General features: G+C 39.3%; 1 protein-coding gene across 4 annotated transcripts in view; it reads left to right on the forward strand.

The window, feature by feature from the left end:
- LOC118084806 (uncharacterized) overlaps positions 1 to 7,850 on the forward strand; it is a 32,486-nt gene extending 24,636 nt beyond the window's left edge. For all 4 annotated transcript variants that reach the window (XM_035114796.2, XM_035114795.2, XM_035114794.2 and 1 more), the window contains 4 exons: positions 8 to 133; positions 1,857 to 2,019; positions 4,633 to 4,869; positions 6,949 to 7,850. In XM_035114796.2, coding sequence (XP_034970687.2) covers positions 8 to 133; positions 1,857 to 2,019; positions 4,633 to 4,869; positions 6,949 to 7,006 — 584 coding nt within the window. In that variant the 3' untranslated portion in view covers positions 7,007 to 7,850. The remainder of the gene's footprint in view (positions 1 to 7; positions 134 to 1,856; positions 2,020 to 4,632; positions 4,870 to 6,948) is intronic.
- The last annotated feature ends 4,635 nt before the right edge of the window (positions 7,851 to 12,485 follow it).

Genomic DNA, 12,485 nt, shown 5'->3' on the forward strand with positions numbered 1-12,485 from the left:
TATCTAGAAAAGATTCAAGAACGTTCTAGGAAAAATGCTTCTTCGCCATCATCTATCAATAGTGAATCTACAGAATTTCTGATTTCTGGATACTGTGACACAGGGCTAGCAAAAGAAAACAGAGACTTAAAAGGTATGGTAATTAAAATATGCAATTGCACATTTTCTCATTTTGCTTGTTAGCACAGAAAAGAATAAAAAAAGTATACTGCATGTTCCCATGAATCTTCATATGCGAAGAAAAATCGCTAAATTGGTTTTCTGTTTTCAGCTTTCTTTTTATGCAGTCAGTGATAAGTAAGATCTAATCGGCTGATTAGAGTTGTGAAATACATTCCTTGGCGTTGGCTTTTATTCATTATTCTCCATGGCCTTTCCCCACAAAACATGCCAGATTTCAGTGCACCAAAAATATAGGAAAAATTCTGAGCTTGGGTGTTACTGCTTTTAGTAATGCATCTGCATGCTTTATTGGATTGGGATAAATTAAGTGTACCTCAAAAGTGTAGCCTCCCTGCATTTGTCCCATATGGGGGAAAGGATCATTGGTCAACATACTGTTTTCAGTATTGGCAAAACAGCCACAAAATGTGATGGCTATGTAAGGATTTTGTTGTTGTTGTTTAGTCATTTAGTCGTGTCATTATCATAAAGGCATACAGACAGACAACTGAAGAAAAGACTAACCTTGGAGCTGGATATCCTATTATTATTATTATTATTATTATTATTATTATTATTATTATTTTGTTGTTGTTGTTGTTGTTGTTGTTGTTACTACTACTACTACTACTACTACTATTATTATTACTATTTATTGAATTTATATACTGCCATATACCTGCAGGAATATAAACCACAAAGTACATAATCAAAATAAAACAACCCAGTAACACACACATACCCATATTTGTAAAAGGGCATAGGATGCCAATCAAATCAACCAAAGGCCTGGTTAAAGAGGAATGTTTTTGCCTGGTGCCTAAAGTTGTATTATGAAGGCACCAGGCAAACTTCCCTGGGGAGAGCATTCCACAGACAGGGAGCCACTGCAGAAAAGGTCTGTTCTCATGTTGCCACCCTCTGGACCTGTTGTGGAGGAGGTACACGAAGAAGGGCCTCAGAAGATTATCTCAGGGTTGTCTTATCTGACCATTCTTATCTAATCTTATCTATTCTTATCTGTCCATTAGGTTTATCTACAGAAATTATTTTCATCCTTGGAGTTGTCACAATATATCTGTAGTGGTATATTTTATTAATTGAACGAATGTGCTTTTGGCAACTCCATACCATTTCCCCAAGAGCACAGAAATAACCAGGAAAGTCAAACCTTTAGCCCAGGGAGTTTACCAGGGCCTTCAAGAATCCCCAATACATCCAATGGCATCTCCAGGGCTGTGAAGCGGACTAGCCAGTGACTGAGGCCACATCAGTGTCTCTTCCCTTGTCCCCTTTCAAATTAGCAATATGGGCTCAAGAAGTGTGGCAAGAAAAGAGAAGTTTGATCAAACTGAGTGCACTGGAGCAGGCTGTGCAAATTACAGTGTTCTAGCATTTTTCGTAAAGTAAAACCAAACCAACCAACCATGGATTGATGCACTTTAATGGGTTCCAGGAGGCATAGCACCACTTTGTCCAAAGCTGTCAGATAAATATCTACATTTTTACAACTTAAGTATATAAGTGAGGTGAGATTAGGTTTTTTGCAAACAAAATTATAGAATATTCCCTGAGCATCTGTTGGTAGGGACTGGTTCCACATTACCCATTTGAGTTGGGCATCCTTGAACAAAATATTGCAGCTAGATTTGATCCAAATTTTTGAGCAGCTTTTTAATTTTTTTAAAATCAAGATGATGCATCTGAAGAGGTCACAAAGGCGAGCAGCAGCAACTTTCTTTGTATTACTCAACACAATCAAACAACAAGTCATGAGAACTATGATCAAAACATCTCAAGTTCATCTTCGAGTGGTATCTCTCAAGTGGATACTTGCAATAAATATTATCCAAACAGGTAAGAATTGAATGGACATGAATATGATTGTGTTGTAAATGTACCAGTAGTTTTCTGCTGTAAAGAAAAACGTTGAGACCCCACACTGTGTAGTACTGCCAACTTAATGAATTCAAAGAGGTCAAGTAACACTTCAGCAACAGTCTAGCTAAAGCGGGAAAGCACTGAAACAGGTCTGCTGGGCTTGAGCTCATCACAAGATCAAGGACTGACTCTCCCCTTTGTTCTGATTGTGTATAGATGTCAGCCAGCACATTAGATGAGATCAATCAAAATCTCTTGTGCGCTCCAAGATGCGACAGCTAGGATTGTTTCAATTTATGGATACTGTATAACGCTAGGCTTGCTTCAGAAAGGTAGGGCTATGAGAACTACATGGAACTGAATGAGTGGCAGGTGTTGGATTGACAACTATGGGTACACTGATTGCCCCAGCAAAACCATTGAATAGGAGGGGAAGCAGTAGCATAGGGGGTCCCTTATTGCTAAGCTAAAACCAAGATAGGCACTAGAACATACAGTGGTACCTCGGTTTATGAACACAATTGGTTCCAGAAGTCTGTTCATAAACTGAAGCGTTCATAAACTGAAGCGAACTTTCCCATTGAAAGTAATGGAAAGTGGATTAATCTGTTCCAGACGGTCCACGGAGTACTTAAACTGAAGCGTTCATAAACTGAAGCGAACTTTCCCATTGAAAGTAATAGAAAGTGAATTAATCCGTTCCAGATGGGTCCGCGGCGTTCGTAAACCAAAAATTCGTAAACCGAGGTGTTCATAAACCGAGGTTCCACTGTACCTACATTTCAAGCCAAGCCTCCTGCATGCTGCTTTTAACATTATGAATGACAGGAAAAGATCACCACCAAATATTCTCTTTAGCACAGGGGAGGGAGGCCCCTAACCCTTCAGGACTCTCCCTAGGTTACACACCTCACCAGCCCTACTCCACACCCGCTAAGTAATTCTACTGGAGTGGAATGTGTCCTTGAGTTGTGCTAATGCCCCTTGCTTGCCTGCTTGTTGCAATAGAGAGGGGCCTGTGCTTGCAGAACCCTTTGGCTTTGTGTGTCTGGAATGTGTCATATTTTATAAAGCATTGTTTCCATTGCTGCACCCACTTTTGCCTTTGTCCCTAACACCATGTGAGTGCAGGCCTTGAAAAGTTGGCCACGAGGGAATATGGAAAAGACAAAGCTGTGTACAGTGAAAATCTATTTCATTTCTATCCCATATTTCATTACACCTGGTGATCCTATGGCAAAACCATAGAATAAAAGCATTTAAAAACAATGACCAATATTCTATTTCTATCCTATGTCTGACCAGAACCCTTCCATAGCCCACATACAGAGGGTAGCATTTTGGATCTCTGCCTCCTCCTTTGCCTTTCTTTTCTGTACTGCAATGTTGTTAAAAAGATCTTCCATAATGCTATTAAAGAGAGGCATGGACAAACCTAAATCCAAATTTTCCACAAATACTGCATGATTCCCAATCCTTTACAAGGATAATAATTGCTTTCCTAGAGACAAATTAAGCAGCTTGTCCTCAGTCTCTTTGATGTACTAGTTACAGGTAGGTAGCCGTGTTGGTCTGAGTCGAAGCAAAATAAAAAAATTCCTTCAGTAGCACCTTAAAGACCAACTAAGTTTATATTTTGGTATGAGCTTTCGTGAAGAAGTGTGCATGCACACGAAAGCTCATACCAAAATATAAACTTAGTTGGTCTTTAAGGTGCTACTGAAGGAATTTCTTTGATGTACTGCTACTGTTTAAAACACAGAGCAAGTTTTGCCAAGAAAGGAGGAGTTGATTTTGTTAAAATGTGTACAGCAGCTACCACTGGTTGAAGTTGAAAGAACCTGCTGCATAAAAGATTTTTCTTGCAACTTGCCTATAACATCAGAGCAGTGGCTTACATCAGAATAGCTGTGTCTTGTTTCTTCTGCAGACCAAATAGCAGCCAGTTGTCCCCTAATTTTGTGCATGAAGATTCCCATATGTTGTTAGAATCAAGAATTTGAACAGCTCTTTTACTTAAGTTGCAATGAAAATGCAGTGTTCGAGTGCATATACATTCAAGGGGAACAACTGCTTTTCTCAGGTACCAAAGTAGACCCATTTTCTTGCATGTCATTTCACCGATATAAATACCATCCAGTGAAGCTGTGAAGGAAGAGGAGAGAAAAATAGGGGCACCCATATTGTACCCACCCACCCCACCCATGGGCATTTCTCCTATTTAAATATTTACAGAACTGTGATTATCCCTAGAATGGGAAGAAGATGGGAACAATATAGGTGTCAATCCTTGCCCTTCCTACAAATTAGCATTGGCTTGGGGGTGGGGGGGCTGACTGAAGGAAATGGAACTGTGAGGGTAAACACTCAGCAACATGGCCCAATCCAATTTTGTTTCTGCAAAAAGTTGTTGGGAGATTCAGTCCCAGGTTTCCCCTGTCATGTCTAGTTTGTTCATAAGATATGTAGGATTCTTTGGTAATCACAGTCTGAATAATAAAGTTGTGCTGGAGTATAAAAAAACCCCAAACAACCCTTATTTCCTCTTTCAAAGGAAAGTTATTGATTTTCTACCATTTTTTATCCCAGGATTCGTCTAGATAAGGCAGCACTATCAAGACGACCATTTGCACCCAGGAGTGTTACAGACTTGAAAGTTGGAAACCTAGTGAAATTTTCATGCCCAGCAGGGAAAATCAGCAAGGGAACTGTTAAGTATTTGGGACCACTTTTGGGGAGAGAAGAGGACTACCTTGGAATAGAGCTGGAAGGCGATCAAATAGGGAGGCATGATGGAACTTTTCAAGGAGCACGCTACTTTCTTTGGTAATGTTTACTCTTATACCTGGCAATAGTATATTTAAGATCTTCCCTTCCCACCCCAAACCCAGTTTTCCCCAGGGGCAGAAATAAAGCAATTTCACAGTCTTCTTGTTCATTTTACCTTTACCATGCATAATATGCAACCACTAATGGATCACAAATGTGTGTTGGCAAGTTTGTGGTTTTGAAGTATTGTGAAAAATACAACATTACAAAAGCTATACTACTCAATTGAATATATTACTGGTGAGGACAGGTTTCATGGCATGCCCATTAGGATAGTAACTAACAATAGCAATAAGTTCACTTTTTATTGATGAGAGCTTCAGGATTTAGCTACTGTCTGTTGCAAATTGTGTTAAGCATTGATATCAGTATAAATGCAAGTACCTTGCATCCTCCCATCTGTAAAAACTGGTGTGTAAGAGATGGAAAAAGGAAAGTATGTGGGAAATCCTGTATCACGTGCACCTAATCAAGACTAGAATTTCACATTTTTTTGCACTTTATCAAACAGTAACCATGCCTTGTACTCTTAATTCGGAGTGATGGCAAATATTAAAAAAGCATTATTCACAGAGCTTTGTAAATGCACCATTTGCAACTTAAACATGTGTAAATGCTTTACTCCATCAACTACAAGGTATTAAATGTTTCACTCCCATAATTGTGGTAGTTTTGGAATTCCCTCCCTACAGCCGTCTGGCACCTTCATTATGCATTATTACATATTTCTATAACCCACTCTTGTTGTGATTGTAATTTGTTTCAAACTGTTAGTATCTCATCCTGCGACTGTCTGGTGAAGTGGGTAATAAATCTAAAAATAACGTTTTACTGGTGCTATTAAGCATTGCAATGGATGTAGGAGAAAAATCCTGAAAATGGGATGTTTTCCTGGCACTCTATATATGCCTGTTCCTGCCCACTTTCTGCCTCCAATCAATTATTTTATATCTATGTATCAAAAATATCTGAGAACTTCCTTTATATAATGGACATTATGAAAATTCTGAAGAACAAATTGCTTCATGCATCACTAGAGAGAAAAGCTTGAACTCAGAAATTCTATAGTTCAAAGTAGCTCTATAAACACAAGATGTGTGCATGAGCCCAAGAGTCACATTATATTTGTGCTTAAATATATATATATATATATATAACCTGAGTTGTTCTTCACACTTCAGTCTGTGCTTTGGGTTCAGAGGCACTTTGTATAAAACAAAAAATTACTTTGCTAGGCCAACTAAAACTCTTTTAAATTGTACTTTTAAATTGCTGGGAACCTCAGAGTGGTAGTGAGAGTTGTGTGACTTGAATAGTGCATGTATCGCCTATTAACTACAACCTATAACAGGAATAGCCAAAATAATGCTTTCCAGATGTTGCTAAGCTACAACTCTCAGCATCCCTGGTGAGCTGTAGTCCAACACCTAGAGGGCACCATATTGGCCATCTCTAGCAATTTGTATCTCCATCCCAAGTCTGAACCATGCTGTGCTCTTCAGAATTTTAATACTAGCTTTACTGCCTGAGCAATGGCTGTAACTTCAGTGCTGCAGGGAGCGTTTATCTATCCCCTCAAATAACCCTGATATCTACTTTCAGCGATGCCTTATCATTTCTTGATCCTTTCCTCAATTTATTTTTTCCTGTCTCTACCAGTGCTTCAGCATACATCTCCACTATTGTATCTCCCAGAGTATAGGTGATAAAGTGGTGAAATAGAAACTATCCTCAACAGCAAAAATATTCCACCCTATTGGGGGCGGGGAGAGAGAGAGAGAGAGAGAGAGACTAGTCACAATTAAAAGATAGTGGAAAACCCCTTTACCAGGACCAGCACTAACAAAAAATTGTGCATTTTCCCCTGTCATGGAGAAATGTATTTGTTGTCTTTAAATTGTGGCCTTTTAGAATCCAAGCAGAAAACACTGTCCAGCAGCAGATTTCTGTTTCCATGACCATCCAAGTAACTTGCACCGAGTTTGTAACTCTTGCTGGTTTGTTAACTTTATTTCATTAAAAAGTCATGTCAAAGAACCATATCCACATTACTGACTTTCAAAATTTGTTTTCCAGTGCACCCAACAAAGGAGTTTTTGTTAACTTCAGCAAAATCATTATTGCCTGGGAATAACGATTCCACTGCATCCTGAACAATGAATGCATGGACTTTAAAGCCTTCCGATATATTGTGCTTCTGCTGCAAAGAAGAAACAAAGTGTTTAGAACTCTGTTCATCGGTGTATTTTCTTCCATTTTTATCAAGTTGTATTTGAGCATTTTCTAGTATTGTATTTTTTTGTAAAAATAAAACTAGTTGTACTATTACTGAAAATGCAAACAGCAAACATCTAGACTCAAGTCATAATAGGTATGAATTCCCCCAGTGAACTGATTTAAAACAGTTTATTTTCGTTCCCATGTAGGGCATTCAAACTTATGATTGCTTACATATTTTTACAGAGAATGGAAACACATGAACAAAGTGGTACACAAATACAGCTGGAGTGTTTTCCATGATTTTCCATTAGGAAAAATATGCAATCATAACTGCAGATATAGATGCTCCTGCTCCCGCCACCCCCACTTAAAAAAAATGTACGTGAAGGCATGGCTAGGATAGCCTCTGTGTACAAGCAGCAGCCCAGGATAGCAAATGAGCCCAGGATAGCAAAAAATCTGGATTCTTCCACCATTCAAAAATAGCTACGACAGATTAATACAGCTATCCCTCTGAAAATTAGAGAAATGCTTATCACAAACTTGCTGAATTGAATCTACCATGGTTGGGAGCACATTTGTAAACAACTTCTCCCTCTTTGGGTTCACAGTACTGGTGCATGAAAATCAATTTTAGCTAGTTTTCAAGCACTTTTAAATCAACTGTACCATTTCACCAGTCATAACAGAGTGCCTGGGAAGAGTTGGAACCCTTTCCTGATAGCAGTAGTAATAGAGAAGTCCATCTAAGTATGAAGGAGCTGGTATATCTGACTAGGCATGAGAATTTATTATTCACTGGTAGTAAAAAATGGACCTAGCTTACATTGTTTGGAATTTGATATTTATCAGCCATTGGTTCAGAAGACATGATTACATATATTTTATGTACCAAGCTCCTAATTAATCACTTGCCTTGAACTTGTACTTGGACCTGCTGGATCTACCGGTATGATGAAATACAGTAGTGAAGTGACATCATAAAATGGCAACAATAGCAGCCCCAAGTATTCTAAACAGAAGGATTTTGCCCAGCCCTAGCTAAGAGTCCTTTGGCTCTTGTGCTTCAGCTCAAATCATAGGCAAGGCACTGGGCTTAAATTACCTAAGGGAGACAACAACAAAAAACAAGGCACCTGAAATAGCCCCAAGTGATTAACTTCAGCCCTCCCTTGCACTACTCATGTTAACATTACCTAAGTTCCCCTCTGCCCTGTCCAAAACTACCTGCAAATAAGTTCTCACGGCAAACACTGAATCTAAAATGATTTTATGGTAATGCATTGGCTTTGGTTCCTGTGTAAGGAGGAACCATAGTTATGGTAAGGATACAGCCTGAGGGAGCAGATTTTTGCTAAAGAGGGCAAGATCCTTTCGCTTACTCTGGATCTCAGGCCATGCTGAAATGTTAGCATCCATTCAGCAACCTATAGAAGCAGCTGATGGTGTGTTTAGTTGCACCTTGTGACTGAAATGTGGAAGCCTGAAGATTACAAAGCAAGAGTTTTTAATGGTTAAGGTGTCATTTCTTACAGTAAGGGGGGGGGGAGTATTTGATCCCCTGCTAAATTTTCCTGTTTGCCCTCTGACGAAGAAATGACCAGTCCATAATTTTGATGGTAGGTTTCTTGGAGCTGTGAGAGACAGAATAACAACAGGAAAACCCCCAGAAACCCAGAAAAGTCAGAGATTGATACGCATTATAATGAGTGAAATAAGTACCGTATTTGATCCCTTTGCAAAAGATGACTTAGTACTTGGTGGCAAACCCTTGTTGGCAATTACAGAGGTCAGACGTTTCTTGTAGGTGGTCACCAGGTTTGCACACATCTCGGGAGGTATTTTGTCCCACTCCTCTTTGCAGATCCTCTCCAAGTCAGTCAGATTTTGAGGCTGATTTCAGCTCCCCCCACAGATTTTCAATGGGATTAAGGTCTGGAGACTGACTAGGCCACTCCACAGGACCTTAATGTGGTTTTTCTTGAGCCACTCCTTTGTTGCCTTGGCTGTGTGTTTTGGGTCATTGTCATGCTGGAATACCCATCCTTGACCCATTTGCAATGCCCTGGCTGTAGAAAGGAGGTGCTCACCCAAGATTTGACGATACATGATCCCATCCATCGTCCCTTCAATGCGGTGAAGGTGTCCTGTCCCCTTAGCAGAAAAACACCCCCAACACATAATATGTTCCCCTCCATGTTTGATGGTGGGGGTGGTGTTCTTGGGGTCATAGGCAGCATTCCTCCTCCTCCAAACACGGCGAGTTGAGTTGATGCCAAAGAGCTCGATTTTGGTCTCATCTGACCACAACACTTTCACCCAGTTCTCCTCTGGGTCATTCAGATGTGCATTGGCAAACTGCAGACGGGCCTGTACATGTGCTGTCTTGAGCAAGGGGACCTTGCAGGCTCTGCAAGATCTCAGTCCTTCACGGCGTAGTGTGTTACCAACTGTGTTCATGCTGACTATGGTCCCAGCTGCCCTGAGATCATTGACAAGCCCCCCCCTCCCGGCTGCTTCATCACCGTTCTCCTGATCATTGCAACTCCACGAGATGAGATCTTGCATGGAGCCCCAGACCAAGGGAGGTTGACAGTTATTTAGTGTTTCTTCCATTTGCGAATTATTGCACCAACTGTTGTCACCTTCTTACCAAGCTGCTTGGCAATAGTCCTGTAGCCCAGCCCAGCCTTGTGCAGGTCTACAGTCTTGTCCCTGACATCCTTGGACAGCTCTTTGGTCTTGGTCATGGTGGCTACTTTGGAATCTGCTGGATTGATTGCTTCCATCGGCAGGTGGATATTTTGTATAGGAACTGTAACGAGCTGGGATTACAGGTAAAACCTCTCCCTTATAGCAGGTGCTTCTAATCTCAGCTGGTTACATTCAGTGATGATACCAGGTAGCCTGACATCTGGCTAGTTGATAGGGGATCAAATACTTCTTTCACTCATTATAATGCACATCAATCTCTGACTTTTGTCTTCTGGGTTTCTGGGGTTTTTCCTGTTATTCTGTCTCTCACAGCTACAATAAACCTACCATCAAAATTATGGACTGGTCAGAGGGCAAACAGGGAAATTTAGCAGGGGATCAAATACTTTCCCCCCTCACTGTATCTAGTAACCAAGTTTATTCTTTCTTCAACAACCTAGGAATTTGATATAGAAGCCTTTATGTAACTCGCATGCATGATCAAATGTGAAATATCTGCATTGGATATTAAAATGCAAGAGTTTCCTCTAGCAATGAGGATAAACAATGAGACACCATTTGTGCAAGATGATACCCAGGTACCTAATTTTGATTTTTATGCAGTTATACAGATTCACTGGAAACCGAAAAGACCAAAACCACATTTTTTCTTCTTCACGGTGGAGATCCAAGTTTAATGTAGTCACCAAACAAGATAGGTACTTATTTTCTGTTTAGAATGTGTAATGCAGCAGTTGCTTAGGGAGAAAGAATCCGCATTAAGCTGAGAGAGTAGATGACACAGCAAGAAGTATTCTAAAAGGTTTCTTACTACATATGGAAACAAATGCAGGGTGTTACATTTTCTTAGTTTATTGATTTTTAAATTTTATTTTAGGAAACTGCAGCTCCCAGTATATGTCATTCCGAGGTCCCATGCATGCACAGCCTCTTAATGCCTTTACACATTTCATCTTGCAGCAATTGTTTCCATTCACAGCATACATACATAATGTTGTAAGGAACACCCTATTTACAGGATTTCAAAAGATTGTGGTTTTTGTTTTATAGTGAAAAATATTAACAGGACTTCAACAGAGAAAAAAGTATAGATCAGATACATTGGCTTTGTCACAGATAACACAATTCAAAAAGTTTGTTCGAAGGTCTTGAGAATTAGAATATTGCTTGACTCTTGGCCATTGCTTGCTTCAAAAACAAGAAGACCTCTCAATAATAACAACAGAAACAAGATGTCAATAGCTCAAATACATGCCAAGTTTGAACAATTATTTGGAAAAACAGATCACACAGAGGCAGCGTTGGCTATAATATGCATTTATTTCTGTGCACATTTTCAGCTCTCTGTAGACTCATAGCATCTGAGCAGGTGACAGAGAAATTGAGAGCCCGGTTGGCTACTTCAATAACTACACTGTAAAATTTTGTATTTCAAATTACATATTTCAGGCTTCTTGTGTTAAAAGTTTGTCAAGCCAAGATCACAATACCATTAGCCATCAGCATGTTTAAACTTTTCATCATCTCTTTAAAACTTTTTTAAAAAATGTCTTCAAAAAGACTAAATCCAAGAAATTTTAGAGATTTATAATCAAATCACTTGTGGGGAAGTGAAGGAACAGTACATAAATGGAGTATAACGCAACTGAAAGAAACATTGACTTAGTAGTATGACTGAGACCAGCTCTTTAAAAAATATACTTGCTTCACACATCTGCCATAATGGGGGAAAACACACATACCACAGACACACAAACACACTTCTCAATTTGATCTATTTCACAAAACATTTTCTCGTCGCTTTCTTAGCCCCTCCTTTCCTACACAAGCTAGCTTGATAGCAATATCATATATCCAAGTACAGGATTTAATTTTTGTATGCTATATTCCAATGTTTTCCACAAGCTATTCTATTGACTAAAACTTGGAGGAGCTTTTATATTTTATATGGAAAGGGAAATCTTTTTACCAGCAGTTAAATATAAAACAGGCATTTATAAACAGACAATTATTTGAGAAACTGGACAGTCTTGAATAACTAGCATCCAATAAGGGTACCCCCTGTACTGACCCAAGTTCTATGGGCAACGAAAAGACCAGCTATTACTAAGAAGGAGTGCATTTTAAATATTCATGATGACCTCTAACGCCCATCACACACAGATGTGCACATTCAAAATTGTATACACTGCACTGCATTTAGTATCATGGGGTCTTTCACACATTAACCAAAGGTTTTATGCAATCAACATTTATTCTGGCATAATCTAAACCCACTTTGGTTGGTGTCACCTATTCACAAGCGAATTCCAAGTGGAAATTGATACCTAATGCTCATATATAACTTCCAGATGAAAATTAGTTTTATTACCATCATGAGTTTTACAGTGTGGATATTTACAACAGTTTTGCAGCAGCTTTTTTTGCAGCATGTATACTAGTTTTGCTTTTGTTTGATTTTTTTTTGCAGAATCAACGAGTGTAACTTATTAGTTTAACGTTTTTTCCTAAGAATCAACATGACCACTAGCTACCATCTCCCCCACAACAAACTATGTTCTCACCTTCTACTCCACAAGTAAAACTATGAGTAAAAGGAAATAGGTCTCCATAACAACACCGTCACAGATCCACCATGCAGTACTGCAATGTATATATGTATCTTCCCTGTTATCTCC

This window comes from Zootoca vivipara, chromosome 4, assembly GCF_963506605.1.
Source record: "Zootoca vivipara chromosome 4, rZooViv1.1, whole genome shotgun sequence".
Lineage (NCBI taxonomy): Eukaryota > Metazoa > Chordata > Lepidosauria > Squamata > Lacertidae > Zootoca > Zootoca vivipara.